Source organism: Anneissia japonica, unplaced genomic scaffold, assembly GCF_011630105.1.
Source record: "Anneissia japonica isolate Jap-2015-1 unplaced genomic scaffold, ASM1163010v1 scaffold287611_len363355_cov233, whole genome shotgun sequence".
In the NCBI taxonomy this organism is placed as follows: Eukaryota; Metazoa; Echinodermata; class Crinoidea; order Comatulida; family Comatulidae; genus Anneissia; species Anneissia japonica.
In genome coordinates this window covers 234,314-256,379 of record NW_022732785.1, presented here as the reverse complement: position 1 = coordinate 256,379, position 22,066 = coordinate 234,314, and the positions used below count along the sequence as shown (strand labels likewise).

The 22,066-nt window shown below is 34.7% G+C and overlaps 1 protein-coding gene across 1 annotated transcript in view; it reads left to right on the top strand.

The window, feature by feature from the left end:
• Nucleotides 1-22,066, top strand: part of LOC117115802 (probable phosphorylase b kinase regulatory subunit alpha) — a gene marked incomplete in the record, with an annotated part of 42,641 nt that overhangs the window by 11,203 nt on the left and 9,372 nt on the right. Inside the window, 8 exon segments of the mRNA XM_033259740.1 lie at nucleotides 9,374-9,595; nucleotides 12,298-12,416; nucleotides 13,646-13,755; nucleotides 15,351-15,429; nucleotides 16,074-16,310; nucleotides 16,846-16,975; nucleotides 17,846-17,944; nucleotides 18,338-18,435. Coding sequence (XP_033115631.1) covers nucleotides 9,374-9,595; nucleotides 12,298-12,416; nucleotides 13,646-13,755; nucleotides 15,351-15,429; nucleotides 16,074-16,310; nucleotides 16,846-16,975; nucleotides 17,846-17,944; nucleotides 18,338-18,435 — 1,094 coding nt within the window.

Sequence of the window (22,066 nt, the reverse complement as noted above, 5' to 3'; positions counted from 1 at the left end):
GTTTTCATAAATAAAACATAGGCCTATCTTATTTAATTTAGCCAAAAACAGTCATAAACCATTACGTTTTGGTTTTTTTTGGTGATTTTTGTGTCACAAGCTTAATAATAATTTTTCTGACACATCATTTGATAGATATAAGTTTAATAGTTGTCTTATGACACCATAAAAAGTACCGTATCGAACGAAAAAGTTGTTAACTTATTTCGTATATATTTAACAAGATATGTAGTATTAAATTTAGCAAAAACAGTCATAAAAATAGTTCTTTGGGGATATTTGGGTAACAAAATTTGTGTCATCATACATATCATTCGATAGATAATTTGAATAGTTTTCGTATGACACCAAATATATTCATATTGAATCTTCCAGGGACGGACTAGCTTTAACATATGTACCATTTTGGTGTTAAAATGTATAAAATTTGCCATTTTCGGGTTAAATTTGGCACTAAACTCCACAATTCAACGTGGTAACAACCCATTCCGTGTGAGCAAAGGCCTGGTGATAAGAATTCACCAGTTTGTTTGGGAAAGTATGAGACAAAAAGTTTTTGTTTTTAAATTTAGCCAAAAGTCATTAAAAAAATATTTTTTTGGTATTTTTGGGGTCAAAGTTAACATAATGGGTCATCATACACATCATTTTCCTATGATATCGAATATATTCAAATTGATTCTTTTAATAACGATACTAGCTTAATACCATTTTGTAGTGAAGAAATGTAAAATTTGCCATTTTTGTGAGAGATAAAATTTGACATACTAGGCTATAACTCTGAAACACGATGTTGATGTCTAAAATTTTTATAGGTGATTATGTGGTCAGTTTTGAAAAAGTATCAGACGAAGTGCATGGTTGTTAGCTTAGTATTTTTCGTATTTAGTTAATATAACATGTATTATTAAATTTAGCCAAAAAAGTCATTAAAAAATCAGTCTTTGGCTATTTTTTAGGTCGCACAATTAATATAATTAATCATCTACATCATTTGATAGATAATTTCAATAGCTTTCGTATGACACCAAATATATTCAAATTGAATCTTCCAGTGACGGACGTCGACTAGCTTCAAAATACCATTTTTAGGTAAAAACGTGTAAAATCTGCCATTTTTGGTCAAATTTCACCCCTTCCACTAAAGAGATATTGGCGCTAATGCATTTTAGTACTACACTTCGATCTTCAAAACGTGTCTTTTTATCTACTGTGCCCTACTAACAATATCTTACGATTCTTTTTCATCCAGTTCTCTCACTACAATAGTTCGTAGCTTTTTATTACTAAAAACAACGTTCTCTCCCGGCGATTCACGACGGTAGCAACTCGCGATATTTGTTTAATACATAATTAATTGCCAGGTTGTTAACCAATTTTAAGGACAGCTCTGTTCGTTGCCAGTTTTTTTTTTTGTTTTTTTTTTTGTTGTTTTTTTTGTTTATTTGTTTGTTTTTTTTGTTTTGTTTGTTTGTTGTTTTTTTTGTTGTTTGTTTTTTTTTTGTTTGTTTGTTTTTTGTTTGTTTTTATTGTTTGTTTGTTTTTTCACTGTTGGGAATCCTGTCTCAGGATAAATGAAAGGAAATGATTGTTTTTTGTTTTTTTGTTGTTGTTATGCTTTAGGCTGCAATGGAGGCAATCAACAAGCTTGATCTGTATGGTGCAAGGGGAGGAGCAGCGTCGGTGATCCATGTCCAGTCTGACCATATTGCTTGTTGCCAGGCCATTCTGCAGTCCATGCTGCCCAAAGAATCAAACTCCAAGGTTAGCAGTATATTTGTTAAACATATTCAATGTTAATGTTAAGATGTATAGACCTTTCCAGAGTGTCAATACACACACATGTAGAGAGCAGCTTAGCTCAGTTGGCTAATCTGGTGGTAGCCACTGTGTGAGCGCTGAACCGTGGAGATCTCTAGGTCCTGTCTCTTATACACATCTATACTCACTATATTAATGTAATAAACCTACCCAGAACAACGAACTACCAACGCAAGTGTCGTCGGATTGAGCACACATGTTTACAATGACGAACAATAGTGTTGGGGTCAGCAACATATTATTGGCATCATGAATGCTAGATATAATCACGGAATGCATGTAAACAACACAATTTGGCTATCTAACAACTAGAAAGAACAGATCCAACATACGGATGTTTAAATAAGAGTTAAAATAATATTTTGTTAAGTGGGAGAATGCCAGCAATAAAAATAATTTGGTTTTTATCGAAAGTAAATTCAGCTAGGCTCTAGCGCGGTAGACTATGCTGCTGCACTGTCGGTTTGTGGTAGGCCTGGCCGCTGTCAGCCTATCTGTCCTCAATGGCAGAGGATAGCTAGGCCTACGTATTGCAAACTGACACCCAATTTAGTTTATGAATTTTTCAATTTACGAACACATCTTGGTACCAAGGAGTACGTAAAATTATTATTAAAAAAAACATGCGGCTTGCCTAAATATAGTTTCATATAATGACGGTACAACAGCTTGATTTCTTGCTTCGAACAAGGTATTCATTCGTATGAAGATAAGCCTATCTAATAGTGACGTTTGATGGTCGAGATCAGGACATATAGTGTCTCTGACCCAATACTGCTTGTTTATATTATTCGGTGGGAATTTTTTCTTAATGTTTGTTAGAGATAAACTTAAGTAGAATGTTTTAATATTGAAATATTTTTCTCGCAGGGTTACAAATCATATTTAGCCTTGATGAAGTAGCATTTGTGCAGAACCTAGTATTTTACATCCAGTCAGCTTACCGTATTCCAGATTATGGGATCTGGGAAAGAGGAGATAAGACAAACCACGGTTTACCAGAATTGAATGCAAGCTCAATTGGAATGGCCAAGGTATTGCTAATGAAGAAATAATGATTGGAATTATGGACCATGGGGACCAGTCGCAGTACAGCACCACACAACTACAACATGTAACACATATGTATGGATACATGTATCTTAACCCACCTAACTGACAATATGGAGTTAGGCAAGACCTATATACCTTGTTTAGTGAACCCTGCTACTGCCAAAAAATGGTGATTTTGAATAAATAATAAAATTTTATTTTTTGCCAGTTATTGCACCCTCCCCCACAAAAATGGAAATTTCATAAAAAATAACATTTATATTTGATATGCCCTCTACTTTCCTAAAATATAATAAATCAACCTTATTACTGCATTTTTTAATTTATAAATAAAATTTTATTTCTATTTTCTCCTCTGCCTAGATGGTTTTGATAAAATCATTTTGCTAAATGAGAAACAAAATTTGTTTTTTTTTCCCCTTCCTCTGACGATAGGTAACAACAAGGTATAAAAAAATCTTGCCTAAAATATTTAGAGCTATGGTGTTTATAAATTTTGCTGCATATTTAATTCTAAGTTTAAAATGATGTACAATTTAGCATATACCTTTCGTCAACATCTTTAATTTTGACCAATGTAAACACAGCTATAGTTTATTCCGCCCTCCTAAGTGATTTTGAGTGATTTTTTGTTTCTTTTGTTTGTTTTTTGTTTGTTTTGTTTTGTTTGTTTGTTTTTTTTATTTGTTTTGTTTTGTTTGTTTTTTTTTGTTTTTTTTTTTTGTTTGTTTTTTTTNNNNTGTTGTTTTTTTTGTTTATTTGTTTGTTTTTTTTGTTTTGTTTGTTTGTTGTTTTTTTTGTTGTTTGTTTTTTTTTTGTTTGTTTGTTTTTTGTTTGTTTTTATTGTTTGTTTGTTTTTTCACTGTTGGGAATCCTGTCTCAGGATAAATGAAAGGAAATGATTGTTTTTTGTTTTTTTTGTGTTTATGCTTTAGGCCGCAATGGAGGCAATCAACAAGCTTGATCTGTATGGTGCAAGGGGAGGAGCAGCGTCGGTGATCCATGTCCAGTCTGACCATATTGCTTGTTGCCAGGCCATTCTGCAGTCCATGCTGCCCAAAGAATCAAACTCCAAGGTTAGCAGTATATTTGTTAAACATATTCAATGTTAATGTTAAGATGTATAGACCTTTCCAGAGTGTCAATACACACACATGTAGAGAGCAGCTTAGCTCAGTTGGCTAATCTGGTGGTAGCCACTGTGTGAGCGCTGAACCGTGGAGATCTCTAGGTCCCCGGTTCAATTCCCATCGCTGCCTCTTCTTGTGTTTCAGCAGGATGGGAGAAATACAAGTTACAATAGTGCACCATCTTTCGGATGAGCGTTTAAGTCGTTCCCGTGTGCATTTATGGTGTGCACGTTAAAGAACGCAGTACCTCACTGCTGTTCTTGTTTTTGTTCTTGTTGTTACCAGCATTTTAGATGCGTCCAGCGTCGCTGGTTTTAAACAAAATTTTGTGCACATAAACTAGAGGTTATTTCCAACAAACGTTCATGGCCCTTTTTTTTTAGTTTCACCCCTAGGGTGGCCCCTACACCTACAAAACAACAGGGGTTTAATTAAGGAATGTATGTTACTGCCATTACCACTAATAGGGCATGTCAAATGGATTGCGCGGTCGGTTAAAGATGGGTTCTAAAGAACCAAAGGTCGTGAGTTCAAATTGCGTCTTGGTATTTTTTTTTTTTTTTTCAATTTTATGACATTTTATTTATTTATTTTTTTTACTTTTATTTTTATTATGAACCCTTGCCAACTTACGACACTGTGTACTGTATTTAAGCATGGAGGTTATTTCCCCCATGATTTAAGCATGTTTTAGTAGTGTTAACAAAAAGCCTCTTCTGAAAGGCGCATACACGAAGCATTAAACGCTGAATAGAGATAACCTAAGTTTAACACTGTTGTTTTTTTTTTTAGCACCAACAATCTGAATCATAAGTATGATACTTTCATGTATTTACTCTTATAGGAGATTGACGCTGGGCTCCTGAGTCTGATAGGCTTCCCCGCATTTGCCTGCGATGATGAGACACTTGTGAATGTAACGAGAGAACAGATCATCGATAAATTAGACGGACAGTACGGCTGCAAGCGGTTCCTCAGAGATGGTCACAAAACGGCTAAAGAGGTACAGAATCCATACATTAAAATATTTTAAATATTTATGTGAACAAAATTGCTTATGTCTCCCCATTCTCTATAAATCCTCCACGTTCCTGGCTCTGTCCTTCCATATTTTTTTTTTAGCTCTGATGAGAAGCTCTAGGATTAACCTGCTGATTGATTAATTAAAAGGCGAATTAAAGCAAATATACTCCACTGCCTCTATCATACTGCCCTCATCAGTTCTTTAAAGATTATGAGAACTTGTTCAGTTTAAGCCACATTAGGACATTTTGTTTTATGCTTTTGGTGAAATGCACCCTACCATTGGTGGTGCAAACATAAATTTCTTCCAGTCATAATTTTTTATTAATGATTGTTTGTACTTAGGATCCCAATAGACTGTACTACGATCCTGCAGAGCTTAAGATCTTCGAGAACATAGAATGTGAGTGGCCATTATTCTGGGCATACTTGGTGTTAGATGGCATCTTTCGGGGTAACAAGGAACTGGTAGACAGATACGGTGAGAAGCTTGATAATGCGCTAGTCAGACTTGACAACGGAATTAAAGGAGTTCCAGAGCTTTATTACGTTCCGCATGAAAAGGTTGGTAGAATATCTTTTATTGTATCACTTGTGAGGTAGCTTGGTGGTCTTGCCTTCCAGTCCCAGAGTACTGGGTTCAAATCTTGCGATGGGGTGAGGATTTGTTCTGTTTTATTCAGCATCTTGCATAAAAAAGTTTCAATTTACATCATCCTAAAAACAATACAATAAAATTTAATTAAAAAGACAGTTACATGAAAAAAAGAATGCCATGGATAAACTCATAAATTTAAGAAACTTATTTCCAATGGGGTCCATAGGGGATGGGATGTTTCATCTTATATGCATCCTTTTTCATCCAAATAGTAACAAATTTGTTACCTCAATACAATTCCAAAGAGGCACTTTCCCTTTATGGTTGTCTCCACCCAGGAGTACAAATTCAAACACAAAATGCACTGATTACAGCTGCAACATTATGGAATTCTCCCCTGGGAGCTGAGTATGTGTTCCATGTGCTTGATCCTATGACCAGGGCTAATAATGTTAAGCCGATAAAGGTGTACAATATGTTCCCTATAAATCATTATTATATTATTATTATTAATATTAATTTATGTAACAGAATATGTTTTTTTCAGGTTGACTTGGAGTATAAAAATCCACACAGTCAGGGACGAGAAGCAGGAGGCAAGATACCTCACATGTGGGGGCAGTCTCTCTATATCCTTGGCTGTCTTTTGAAAGAGAAGTTCTTAGCGCCAGGGGAAATTGACCCTCTGAATCGCCGTTTCTCAACCGAACCTAAGCCAGATCTTGTTGTACAGGGTAAGTTTTTTTTAATAATTTGTTTCAAGACATTTAAAAATGTTACTATCTTGGTGTAAAAATCAGCGACTCGTCAGAAATCTTGAAAGTGTGGGAAAATATTTTTCATCTATAGGACTATTATAGTGGTTTGAGTTTTTTGAATGGTTGGTGGTAGGTGGGTAATGATGTGGAACTATTGTGGTTAATCTTTTAAGAGTGGTGTAAACATATGAAAAAAAAAATACATGAGATAGAGATACGAAGTGTGAACATAGAATGTAAGGCTGCCAATAGGAGTTGGCTCAGGACAAGAAGAGTGCTGCTCCATTAAAAGGAAGTCCAAACTGTGTTTAGTAATCATGTATAAAGGCCCTTTCACATCTGTTCAGGTTTCCGTTCATGCCCCAGCTCATGTTCAGGCAAAACAAAATGGACTTCTATTTTATCCATGCTAAATTCATGATCTGCTCCCATTTGCTTCGTTCCGGTATACCACAACCGGCTATAGTTACCGGCTACCAGATCAAATCGGTCTACAACCGATTTTTTTTTTGCACTTGATTTATACTGAACGTCTTCTGACTAATCAAAACCACAGTTTCAAAGTTAGGAGAGAGAGAGTGTGTGGTGTCGGCAGAGGCAAGATCAGGCCTAGGTCTGGATGATGATTTTTAAATATAGAAGAATTGCAAATGCAAATCCAGTTAAATAAAATATTATATTATAAAAGTTCTAAAGATTACAGAGGAGCATAGTATTTTCAGAAATTGGGGCCAGGTTTGGCCTCACAGGTATGTGACTAGAATAGCCCCTCAAGAGCTATCTACATCTTTTCTTGCTAGCCTAGGCTAGGCCTAGCTACTACCTAACCTGAGTAGATTTGAACAGTTATCAAAAAATTGAAACATGAATTGAAATCTTGAGCTTGAACCTGAACAGATGTGAAAGGGCCTTAAACCTATTATTTACTGTAACCCGTTTATTTACTCCATGTAGACGTTTGATAGTTACAACTGTTGTCAATATTTTTAATTCCTTCGCAGTTGTTTTGCTTGCTGAAAATAAAGAGATACAAGAAGCTCTTGCTTCTCAAAATATCATGGTTGATACTGTGTCAGAAGTCTCACCAATCCAAATCCATCCAGCTCGAGTCCTAAGTCAACTTTACAAAAGGCTTGGTAGGGAAAGACTAATATACTGTACTTGATGTTCACTCTAACATTTAATAAGCTTTTTAATGATTGATTACATCATTTATTAATTAATTGACTGACTTGGGAGGGGGGCGCGTATGATGTACTTTCACAAAATTGCAATTATCTCAGCTTTGTTGTGCGAAATTGCATAAACCTCCGAAAGTGAGTAATTTTCATTTTACTGTTACGGGTCACAGATTGTGATTAGAATGAAGAGTTTGGTGCCATTGTAAAGCTAAGATGTTTGTAGTTCTTGTAGTATTCAGACACTACATGTCAATCTGATCACATACACACTTTCAACGAGCTTCGGTAAAGTGTTAAAATTTGCTAAAAAGTCTGGCGGTGGCTGACACTATTTTTTCAAACCCCTGGCGGTCAGAAACAAACAAACAAAACAAACAAACAACAAACAAACTCTTTTCTGTGACTTCCCACTAAAAGAATACACCAAAAATGATCCATCTTATTTTGAGATCTTTATTTTATCTTTTTTTTAAAAAGAATACTTATGCCTACACTTTCAACCCTCTTCTCCCCATAAGCATATGTTTTGTACTCTTGAAAATGTTGATAATTATGGATGACACCTTACTAGATAAATTTTTGCTTTGAGGAAAATATACAATATACACAATACAGTGACAAAGGATCAAAATGAGTTGTATGTTGAAGTGGTAAAAGAGTTGAAATATTCGATGGTATAAAAGAGATGAGACTATCTGGTGAATAATTAATACCCATAGATGGGCATGATGTCATATTATACCTGTATAAGGAAGATGTGTATAAGATACAGGTCTTCATTACAACAGCACCATCACCATCATCAACATCATCATCATTATCTTGTATCACCATAATCACCATTGTCATCATTTCCTAATCACCATCATCATCTTTTTCATCATAGCATCATAATCATCATCATCATGATCAACCTCATTGTCATCATCATCTTCATCATCATCCTCTTTATCATCATCATTTTCATCATCATCATCATCTTCATTTTCATCATCGTCATCATCCTCATCATCATCATTGTTATAATCATCTTCACCATCATCACCATCTTCATTTTCATCATCATCATCATCGTCCTCATCATCATAATCACCATCTTCATTTTCATCATCCTCATCATTGCCATATTTATATCACCACCGATATCATGTCATCATTGTTGTCTTTTTGACTGCTATTAAAAATATATTTTGACAATGTTTCCTGGTCTACTTGCTCTTGCTATGTTTAATTAAATGAAATTGGGTGATTAGCAAGATCTGATATGACTTTATTCATCAGCAAAAACTTCCCTTATTAACGAAATGAACGAGTCCACCCCCTTGCTGAATCTCCCAAGTGTGAAACATGTAGCTTCATTGGAACATAATCCCGACTGGAACCGGAGAACCGAAGTGTTGCGCAAACGACGCCTGTCTGGCACCGTTCATCAGTTACTTCAGCGGACACGGTCCATTGATTTGAGCGAAGGGTCAGGTATGAATGTAACAAGCTGTATTAGATGGAATGGCAGATGCAATCTTAGATACACAGAAGCATTGTGTGTCGAGATCTTGCAAACTGCCATTGCTTTCACAGCTCACTTTGACCTTTGACCTTTGCTGTTTCTGCTTGCACATACCCAATATTTATTTTACAGGTGGAAACTAACACACTATGTTGCATGCTTGTGTTATGTTCATTCAAATACCCTAACTATGTAGTTCATGTTGCATGTGCTTGGTGCATATAGTATGTCAGTACTTTGCTTGCAAATGTATTAAGAGCTTTTTTTTTTTCAATTTTTCAAATTATTTGTAACAATTTTAGGAGCTTTAGAGAGTATTGTACAGTCTTTGGAAATATTGAATGATAATGATAGTTGCCCAATGCCTTTCTTGCCCAACGTAACGTATGTAAATCCAGAAGTGGATCCAGAGCTCGAATTTATTTCAAGCGCTTTTCAACGTTCGCCACCACATCCGAAAAGTGCAGTGTCAGGCATCATCCAACAAACGCGTGTTATTGGCCGTCCTTATTCAAAGAATGCAGGTATACAAAACCCAATTTAGTTTTTTTTTTCTATTAAATTAAAGAGTAGATTAATTTAAAGTGACATAGCTCGGTGGTTGGAGTGCCCATCCTCCAAACACAGTGTTATGGGTTCATATCTTGTAAGCATCTTTTATTCAAGACATTTCATTTCAGTTATTTATCCAGCAAAAATAATATAGAGCAAAAATCATTCTTTGATCATTCTCTTTTATTTTATTTGTATTACAACTTTATTTATAGAGGGTAGCCCTTCCAGCTGAACCAAAATGCCAGTTAGTGTTCAGGGGCCTTCTCTTTTAAGTAATTCACTAGGAAATAACACATTGGGAGGGTGGGGGGAGGAAATGTGAATATGATCACATCCACATGATAAATGTGATTTGCCCAAGAATAAGAGAAAACATGCACACCTGTTTGTTCCTGAAGCTATTTAAGGCCTATCTTTTTTCATTCTCTTCATCTTCACACAGAGGTTTCCAAAAGTTTTGCATTAATTATGGTTATTATTACTTTTATGATTGTTGTTTAAATGTCGCATAGAATGTCATCACCATCGGGTACACTACACTTGCGAGTTCATTAGCCATAGCAGTTAGTGCAGGGACGCCACAACCTTCAGCCATAATGTGGGCACTGTTTTGAACGGCACAGCCTATAATGGTTCTGGTGGTTAACAATTCTTCTTGGATAAGGACTGTAAACCGTAGGCCCAGTTTACACAGTCTGGCTTGTGTTCACTTAAAAGAACTCATTTTTTGAGACAAGAAGGGGGTTACCCAGGTGTACTGGTTCATACAGCCTCAGTTTTTTATCAAAGAAAATTTGATAGTGTGAATAGAGTTTAAAATTTTTCTTGAAAAAATTGTTTAAACCATGCATTAATTTTAATTGAATAGATAGTCACACATTAGAACATCCATTTGTTTGTAGTTTTTAGTATTCTTGGCAAATACTATGCATATTTAAACCCAATTGCAAACTCTTATCCAAAGTAAACTTTTGTCCTCATAAAAAGTAGTCCTGTATTTCTCTCAACATCTTTGCTATCCATGGGATTATTGTTGTGTTTTTATTATTTTTGTTGGCATTTGCAGTCAAAATTGCAGTAAATAATATGTTTTTAGCACTGGGGGTCAATTGTATTTAGTAGAGTACAGTTTCTGTTATTTCTGTTGAGTTTATTTGTTGTGAAAATTGTTTTCTTTGAGAAGCTAACTGAAGACCTGTGCAGATTATCCAATTTTATTTGACAAAAAACAGGTGACATGCCTAAATAAGGTATGATGACATCACAACATGATCATACTATATATACCCACACATGAATTTTTGTCAAATTGGATAATTTTTACATGGTTTAAAACTAAAATCTTCCTGTTGAAAATTTGCATACTGTATATTAATTTGCCTGTCTTATTCATAACTAATTTCAAACAATTTAAATCTTCTCTTGTATTTTGAAAAGGAGTTGTTAATTGAAAGCAAAAACAAAAAACAATGAATTATGAGAAAGCACATCTCGACTGATTCACTAGAATGTAGAAGCAACATTGTGGTTACATGCACACCATCCAATTCTAAAGATCTTTGGTTCAATCCTGCAAACAGTTGTACAAAGAAAGAATATCCATTCTCAAGCCCCATTTTGAAATTTCATGAATCAGAAATATCAAGATAACTGAATGAAATTGAAATGTTAATATTTAATTTGCAATATGTTTAATACATTGAGCATCATCCTAAAATATGAAATGTATGAAATATCCATGTTTGATATATTAATAACCTTCTCTAAAGGTTTGTCCATACCACCAAGATTTATGTTACAAATGTTTGATTGTCCTTATATGGGTATGATGAAGTTTTATCACACCTATCTACAGTAAATGCACGATGATGTCATATTACATCCATATAAGGGCATGATGTCATATCACACCCATGTAAAGTATATGATGATGTCATATCACCTATATAAAGGCATGGTGATGTCATATCACACCGATATAAAGTATATGATGTCATACGACACCCATATAAGGGCAAGATGATGTCATATTGTACCCATATAAGGGCATGATGATGTCATATTATACCATATAAGGGCATGATGTCATATCAAGATTCCATTTATTGTCATATACAACATAGTACATGAAATTTGTATTCCAGAGCAAAGAGTACACAAAATATACATATAGATTAAATAACATGACTATAGATATAAAAATATACATACAGGCAAAAATTACATAAATAACCGTTAAATTAAAAATATACAATATACACAATACAGTGACAAAGGATCAAAATGAGTTGTATGTTGAAGTGGTAAAAGAGTTGAAATATTCGATGGTATAAAAGAGATGAGACTATCTGGTGAATAATTAATACCCATAGATGGGCATGATGTCATATTATACCTGTATAAGGACCTGATAATGTTATATCACACCCATATCTGGACAGTATGTTTGTCAGACTCACCAGCAAATGTTTGTTGTGCAGGTCTACGCTTGTCTTAGAAAATTGTATCAAACAAATTGTGTGTCTTTCCATGTTGTTGGACAGTGCTATACTTCGCAAAGTCTTATCAAACATTTTTAAGTCTGACAGAATATAATTGAATAGTATTTTTCATGAATTAATTTTGATTCCATTACGGATCATTTTGTGTATGATATTGGTATTGTGTGTAGTTGGTTTACAGCAGCGACTTCAGAAGACGCAGTCATTCAATCTTCTGCCGACAGATGACGTTGACCGTCAGACAACCAGTACCAGGCAGAGAAGTACAAGCTGGATACAGGATAGGCAGGTATCGAATAATGTTAGAATGTTCAATCATTATTCAGACGTCTGTAATTATTATTATTACAGCACATATTATGTCCTGTCTGTATGGCATTAGCTTTTAATATTACTGTTATTAAAGAATTACATAATATCAATATTATAATAGAAAAATGTTTCAGAGTTAATGACTTCCAAGCCATTATCAATAATTATTATTATTCACTGATGTAGAATTGTATGCATCAGAGAGTAAATAGTGTAAAAAGAACTATTTTTTAATAACATGTGTTTAATTTTGTGATGGAATTTAATTTTAAAGATGTGTAATTCCCAACATAAATTTGGCAGAATTTGGTGGTAAAACATTTTAAAATTACTGTACTTCAAAAAGGAAAAGATTAATTTTAAATGTTGCAGTATATATTCAATCCATTCTTTCAGTCTACTAATCTAATTGTTCTTTCCCATTTCAAATGAAATCTCTTCTATCAAATATTTCAAAATGTAAGTTACTCCTGTGTGCTGTTATAACACTGGCTGTTGCCTGCATGCCAGTTTAGCTGTAACATGTTTGAGGGCAGCATTTGCAACACACTTGAGGTTGCCACAAATAAAAAAAAATATCAGTATGCCATCCTTGGGTGCAAGTAATTGTAGAATCTACTACTGTATGCAATTTTCAGTTGCTGTGAAGCAGAGATTAGAATATTTGTTTAATTGATATGTTTTGCTCTTGCCTGCAAGACCAAACCTCTGCTTGATAAAGCAGCTAAGCTGAAAACCAATTCAAAGTGCTCTTTTTCCGGAAGCTGTAGACCAACAGATGTGGGTGTGACAATAAGTTGAAGCATGAAGAATTGCACTAATATAATATGTCTGTGTGAAGACATTTTATCCTATAATATTATATTCAGCTGTTGTGTCACCAGTCATATTCAAAATAATACATTGATATGGATAATTGACTCATTGATTCCTGATAATGACATAATTAATGTCGAAATATTGAATCTCAACAGGATGACGTGCATTTCGATACTTGGAGTATGTATTATACTATCTTGACTCACTGATTGTTGTCATTATTCTGACCTTATTTTTACTTATTGCCAATGTTCCTAGATCACCCTTTAATAATAATAGAACAGTCCATTCTAGATTATATTTTAAAATTCTAAATGTCATGTGTGCATCCTTATTTCTTGGAGACTGCTGATGTATGTAATCATTTGATTTCTTGTTTCATTGCAGATTCTTGAAATATACCAGGGAGTTAATATCGGTGAGCTGTTAGCAAATTTGAAGGATTCAACATCGCTCTATGAACAAGCTGATATTGTTCATTTTCTTTATGTTTCAAAGTAAGCCAGTATTAAATGTCTATTATTCTGATACAGCCGTTGACTATTATTTTAACACAACAACCAACAGCAAATTCATTGGAAGAACAAGAACTACATTACCAATCATCTTACATAAACACCTCACAAAAAAAAAAATCTGAGTCAGTCAACGTCACTGTATCACACGTCGTTTAAGAACACAAGGGAATTTAATAAACTGACTAGAGACTGGAAACAACTAATCGTAAACATAAGCAGATGCGGCCGAGGCGGAGGTGTTGAATTATAATTATCAGCAAAACGACAATATCATCAATCTGATTTTTTTGTATTGCATCAAATTAAAAGTTAGAAATACAATGTTGATTCCAATACTAGATTTATGTACCTGTATTCATATAATGCTTTATACACTTGTATTATACATGCATTCATATGAAGCACATGCATAAAAAAAATCATATTATGCATAATTAATATTTCATTGATCAAGAAATTTGCGCTATAACTAAAATTACAAATTTATGATCATGCATGTGTTTCTGCAAAAAGCGTGTTTTGTCCAAAATCACTTCAAATGCTGGACCATCCTGCACAATGCAAGACGGTTAGTAAATATGTACCATTTACAAATTTAAATAAACATTTATGCATAATTTAATAAAAATAAGTTGTGGATAGATGATTAGATAGATCACAGTAAGTTTAGATCATTTTGTGCCTTCTATCGATGAAACAGGCTAATACTTTAGCACAGAGCTCCTCAGAAAGAAATCTTTTAAATTAGATTATTTCTTGGTTCACATATTTTTTTGTTTTGCTGCTTGCAAACATTTTGAGCAGTTGCTTAATTGTATGATTTTGACAACAGCTGATTGGAAGTCGTGACCTCATAGCTATCATGCAAACCAATTAGATTTCATGTTTTGACCAATAGTGTGAGAAAGGACAGAAAGAGCAGATATTCCTAAGGGTGCAAAAAAAGATTTAAAAATATATCTGCCAATGTGCTTTTGTGACATATATGAATCATCTTACTTCTCTGTAAATTTTTTGAAATTTCAATTAATATTTTGGGTTTCTTGCTTTTCATTAAGACTTCCTTTATTAATAAATCATTGTTTTTTTTATGTAAATATAATGTTTTAAAATGTTACTGAGTCATCTGTTGGAAAACAATGATTTTTTTTTAAGTTGTTGAGATGTAGTTTCGTTGTGCTTATTACATTTGTTATTTAAATGTTTTTGACCTCAAGAACATGATAGAAGAAGCAAACTGATTACTGAGTGGCAATCCTTTACAACATACAAACAAGATGCTGTATGGGAGTTTCAGGGAATGGAGTAATTTTTGTTCATAAAACAAATCCTGTGACATTTATATGAATTGAACCCAAGACTCTGAGATTGGAGATAACATCTAAACTAACATGCTACATCTTTATTATGTAATTTTTTTTGTACTTTGTTTCCTTCAGTTTCACCATTGACATTTGGAACAGAAAAAACAAATTTTGTAAAATTAAATAAAATTTTTTTTTTAAATCATTAAATCATCTTTTGATATAAAAATATTATAAATAGATTTATTATTTGTGTTTGTTTATTTAAAGGGGACCTAATTGGGATACTGAACTCAATGGTCAAGAAGGTGTAACAGTGAAACTGCTTTTGGAAGAGTTGTATCTCAAGGTAAGTGATTACATGCTTTTAGGGGTAAAGTGAGTTTGCTTACCTTCCCATTATATGCCAATACTCATTTATACTCCTGGGCGGAGACAGTGGCGTATGTGGCTGTTGGGTGCACACCCCTCCAAAAATTAGTTGTGCCAGCCCAGGTCGCCTCCAAAAATTACAATCAAGTAGTTAAAAATCATCTACAATCACCCTATTATGCGAATTAGCACCCCCTCAACTGATCATCGAGTTCCCACTTCACCTTCACTCCCCCATTACCACCCCCATTTCAAGACGCCACTGGGTAGAGAGAGACAAACATAGATAAATTACTTGCCCAAAGACATGCATGATCTGCACAATGAGGGGTCGAACCCCTGACCATAATTTTGAGTTTCCGAGCCACAACCGTTGTCAGTAGTATTAACATGACTATTGCAAAACACCCAAAATACTATAAATAAATGACTGCACATATAAATGAATGAATAAATAAATACAGATAAATTTTTAAAAGTATTAATATCTTTGAATAACTTTCCTGTTCAATGTACCAACATGTTATTTTAGGGCAATTAAAAAGATCTAGTTTTACATAGTAAACAATATGCAGATGAGGTTATGATTAATTGACTCTTTTTCATATTATTCACATAAAGTGTGGACACCACAAAGCTTGGTCTTTGATACGCCATACAGCTGGGATGCTTGGGAAGCAAGTGGAGCAGCTAGCCCAAGCAGTCACCGATTTACTAGTCCGCCAGAAGCAACTGTCTGTTGGCCTGCCTCCAGAGCCAAGGGAAACCATCATCACGGCGCCTCTGTCCCCTGAAGAACTTCAGAAAATTATTTCGGAAGCATGTGGGCAAGACAGTGGGTCGGCAGTTCTTACACAAGTAATGACAATAATTAGATGATTTGATCGTTATTTATATTTGTGGTGATGATTGCTGTCATGATAGTGGAAGTGTGATAATGCAGATGATAAATATGGACAATAGTGTTGGTAGTAATGTGGATGAAGTTATGATAATAATGATGGCAGTGTTAGATGAAGGGTACTGCTATAAAACACTGTATAACATCAATCTGTATCATGGAGTGTATTGACTGGCATTAAATCACCAAGTATGTTTTAAATGTATTTTGTTTCTTTGAAATTCATGTACAGTGTATGTACTGTACTGTCTAAAAAAAAGCCTATGCTATCATGTAAAGAAGCCCATAGGCTTCTTTTCGCGGCTGCTTTTGCAAACTAAAGAGGGCGCTTCAATTCGAGATGGGCTTCTTCTCGGGATAGAGCTCATTGGGCTTCAATTTGTGGTTTTGGATGGATGATCAAAGCTTTTGATAAACGTAGTCTTTGGTTACTGATCGACAAAGATAATAATTTGATAACAATTCTGATATCCATGTACTATTCTTTCATAGGAATTGTTGCAGTATTTAGCGATGTTCATTCGGACCGAACCAATCCTCTTTCAAGAAATGCTTCGGATACGTATTGGTCTCATAATTCAGATCATGTGCTCGGAATTGGCCCGTGCCCTCAGTTGCTCAGGTACTGTACTAACTCTACACATTCCTGATGCTTATTATTATTCTTTGTTTTGGGGCCCACCAAGCTGTACAAACTAGATCGACCACTTTGTTGTGAAACACTAAATCTGACCCAAAACAGTCCAAAGACCAATTTCTAGTGGGGCCTTCCTGGTTGTGAATTGGGCAGTAAATCAATAGGCAATCAACTCAACAAGCCCCTGCTATTTTCTGAAGATCTTCCTGCAGTCTTTAACGTGCACACGGGCAATGTTGCATGAAGGACCAACAACTGTACGCTGATAATACTTTTATTTCCTCCCTCAAACTGAGACTCAAGGAAAGCAGAGCTGTGAAATTTAATTGGGTGGGGGTGGTGGTGGGGGGAACCTGGTTTATGAAAGGACCCTCCACGGTTCATCACACACAGTGAATTCCTTTATGCATTTGCTCATCTTTGGAACACTCTCTCCAAATCCATCAAACTCACTCGTATCTTTCCCTCATCATTTTAAAAAATTACATTATCTTCAAATTCCCCATCTTAGGCAAAGTAGTGTATAATTGTACATTATTATTATTTTTGTACATTTTTTTTTTGCTTTATTTTTTTATTATAATTATTATCATTATTATTATTGTTATATCTTAATGTTATTGTCTATATATTGATTATTGTTCATATTGTTGTTGTTCTTATTTAACTTAATTTCCATGAACATATTTCATTATTATTATTATTTGCTTATCAACAGTTAATGGCACTCGGTCTCTTTAAAATGAAAGGATTGTTGCATGATATTTTGAGCCAGTCATTAATTGTAAATAGTGACAGTATCTATTCCATTATTGATCTCTTTATGATTGTTGATAAATTTGTGTCCTCTTACAGCTGAAAATGCTTATGAACAATTAATGGCACTCAGTCCCTTTGAAATGAAAGGATTGTTGCATCACATTTTGAGTGGAAGAGAATTTGGTGTTGCAACAGGTAAGAAATACATCATTATCACATTAAGTGTGAAGCCTTTTTTTCTAATTCAATTCCTTGTGACAGTGTATACAAGGCGCCACCTTAATGAAAACCATTTCCATCCAAAGTACTGAAACATGAACAAACATGGTATTAATTTTGTTATCATTAATTCCGGTTGTTCGCTGAACCTCAATTGCGATAGTTTGTGTTCTGGTGACTACTGCCAAAGATTTTACCGATGAGACAGTATGTTTGGACAGGTGTAGATATAAACTCAAAATTTGGCATGATTAGTGAACCCTGTCAGGTGTGAACTTGCGTCCCTGGCAGCGAACACCTTAATCTATTCTTGTATGTTATATTTATTTTTTAATGTATATTTATAAAAAAGTGTTTTTGTTTTTTCAGCGAGTAATGCATCAGCTTTGAAGGATCGACAGTTATCTATCGTCACATCCACCAAAGAGGACATTTCTGGGATGTCACAACTTAAGAAAGAAATGACGGTATGTACTCAAGATATTTGTGTAGCATGTGTGAAGTGAACTGCCTTTGCTTGTCAAACTCACATTTAAAACCGTAGAGTTAGATTAATTATTACTTTCTTGGTTCCTTTTTTGTCCTATGTTAAGCACATAGAGGTTTGCATGCACTCTATAATTGGACCATTATTACCTTCTTGAGGTGATTGGTTGGAATTTCTAAATTCATGACAATGCATATTTTATTTGCATTTATTGGTTGGAATCCTTGAATTCATACATATAAGTTTTTTAGTCTATAAAATGCTGTCTACATAATCACATTTGAGGTGATTGGACAGAATTTATCTCCTTAGAGGTGATTGGTCAGAATTTATCTCCTTTAAGGTGGTTGGTCAGTATTTACCTCCTTTAAGGTGATTGGTCAGAATTTACCTCCTTTAAGGTGATTGGTCAGAATTTACCTCCTTTAAGGTGATTGGTCAGAATTTATCTCCCTTAAGGTGATTGATCATAATTTACCTCCTTTACGGTGATTGATCAGAATTTATATCCTTTAAAGTGAGTGGTCAGAAATTTATCGTATCTGAGGTAATTGGTCAGATTTTCAGTAATGTTTGCATCGGAATTATATGATCTCCTTTGAGGTGGTGGTCATATTTTACTTATCTTGTTTGTGATGATAGTCTGATTGTTTGATCAAATCTTTTTAAAAATGATAGGTTAGAATGTCCTTTATCTCGTTTAAGTTCATTGGTCAACATTTTGTTCATAACTAGAATGAACCAATAGAATTCATTCATGGGAATTGAAAGCATCGGTTCATTCGCATTCACGTTCACATTTCTATTAGTTTTTTGCTTCAGTGAAATTAGTAGTTTGAACTGTTTCTACTTTTTGCGAAGCAAATAAAAATGCGCAACCAATCAGAGCTCAGGAAACGAATCAACGCTTTTGATTTGCGCAAATAAATTTGCCTAGTGGAAAACAGGCTTAATGTATCAACAAAATGTTGCCTAAAGTGATTGTGTGTCACCATATAATTTAATCAGCCTCTATTTGAATCGCTTCCAATTTTACATCACATTTTAATTTTAAGTTTGTAATAATATTTATTGCACCCCATTTTGGATCTCTGCAGAATAGTCGTGTTGTATTTTGTGAATTCTACCCTCTTATACAAATGAATTCCCTTGCACACATGTTTGCATACTTATACACAATGTGTACAATGGTGTATCTAGGGGGTGCGCGGGGGGTGCACGCCCCTGCAAAAATTACTTGCGCCCCTCCCCAACCAAGTTACCTCCCCCCAATAATCATGGTAAAGTAATTAAAAGTCACCTAAAATCACCTTATTATGCAAATTAGCACCCCTCAACTGATCATCGAGGCCCTCTTCGCACCCTTCCATCAGCACCCTCATTTCAAGAATTCAAGATACGCCACTGAATGTGTACATACCCTGTCTGCATACCTATACACAATGTCTACATACCCTTACACAAATATCTGCAAACCCCTGATACACAAATATGGAAACCCCTTTACTCAAGGATTTACATTCCCTTTACATGAACATCTACAACCGATAATTTGTCTCTCCACGCAAAGGACAAAATGATTAGATACCTTTGCTACAAATATGCATACATGTTTGCATATATAATAATGAATATGGATATGAGGAAGTTGATTGGCTGTGTGGTTAAGTCAGGGGCACTGTAACCTTCAGCTATAATATCGGCGCTGGTTCGAACGGCTCACTCGCCAATGGTTCCGGTGGTGGAACAAGTCTTTTCGGATAAGGAATTTAAACCGTAGGTCCAGTGTACGCATTTAGCTTGTGTGCACTTTAAAGAACCCAGTACATACTTTAAGAAGAGTAGGGGGTTAACCCGGTGTACTGGTCCATTCAGTCCCCTGTTGTTTAATAGATATGCCACGTAGGATAATTATTAAGTTCACTGATTGGCATATCCTTGGTGCTCGTGCCTAAAGAAATGAAATGAAATGATATGACAGTATTGCTCTTTGACCTTGTTGGCCTCCTATTAGAAAATTCAATATTGCCAGTTAAGCCAGTTTTACACTAAGCAAATTTATTCGCATGAATTTAAAGCATCGGTTCAGACACATTCACATTTCTATTGGAGTTTTTCGCTTCAGCGAAGTCAGTGGTTCGACCCGTTTCTATTGTTTGTGAAGCGAAAAATATGCACAATCAATCGGAGCTCAGGTAAGCGAACCAACACTTTGATATTTGCTTAGTGTAAAATCAGCTTTTGTTCAACCAGATTTGGCTAATGAATGCTAGGGGTCCTAACTGGGTGTCTCCAAAAAACCTTTCCTCAAATCTATTTAATAACATTTTAAAATTTTGTGTTTTTTGTTTCATTTTGTAGTAATGATGGTGAGATTTGAATCAAACCACAAAAGTTCAAATAAATAATTTTAAACAAACATGTTTATAAGGTGACATGTTGAAATTGTTGATGAAAATTAATATGTTTGGCAATTGAAGCTATGAGATTGAAAGGAAAAATTTGACATGAAACTTTAAAATTGATTTTAATTGAACTTGGCTGTTTGCGTGAGGTGGATAGTGTGATGAAATTAAGTTCAAGATTTTATATTCACTTGTCAGGGACACTGCTGATGGCGTCATTAATTGAGCCAGCTTACCTAATTGTATTCATAAAAGCAGGTCGACCACACTGTGAGTTTATATGCAGGCCTGGAAAAAAAGTGTTTGTGCTTTCAACCAGGAAAATTGTCTTTAGCACCAAATGTTATCCGTACACTATAAAACTCAACCAGGAAAATTGTCTTTAGCACCAAATGTTATCCGTACACTATAAAACCCAACAGTTTATTTTTTAAAACTCTTTTGTCCAAAAATGCCTCCAGGGTGATCATGAGCCTCCCACTGCCAGTCGCTCGGTCGCACACTATTTCCAGCCCCGGAGTTTAGAAAAGAAAGTATGTTCTATGCACTTTCATCAACTATGTTCCACTGTCATGTTTCACTGAATTCCATATGCTATAAGCAATGCCATTGATACGTTACTAAATTTCACTTCTTAAATGCTTTTGTCATTTTGGAGGGCTCATATTGCTAGCTTTAGAGCGGGGCTAGAGCTTAGAGCCAGTGTATGTAGTGTGAAGCAGATGAGAGTTGGATTTTCAAACTGATGAGACACTAGTCAATCGCAGGTTATTCTAATCAGTTTGCTGGTACCCATTGATAAAGCAGAGTAGACTGATTTCATGTTGATAAAGTGCCTTGGCCAAGGACACCCTGACCAAAAGTTTGGAAGACCAAATTGTTTTTATTGTGCCAAATTAAGCAATTAAGCAATTTATATATTTTTTTTTTAATTTTTCAAGTATTTTTATATCTTTACAGATGGTATTAACTACACGGGCGGGATTCCATTCATCACATTATCGGAATATTAATAATTACCTTCATTTCCTTAAGAAATTAAATAATTTGTTTTTAAATGACCTGTATACAAATTAATCATTTGTAAAATAAATGACCTTTTTGCTAATTAATTAAATTAATTTTACTGCTTTGATTAACATGAGCTGTACATACTGATTATGTAATCGATGGATGTAGCGTGAATGGATGTCTTCCTGTTAATGA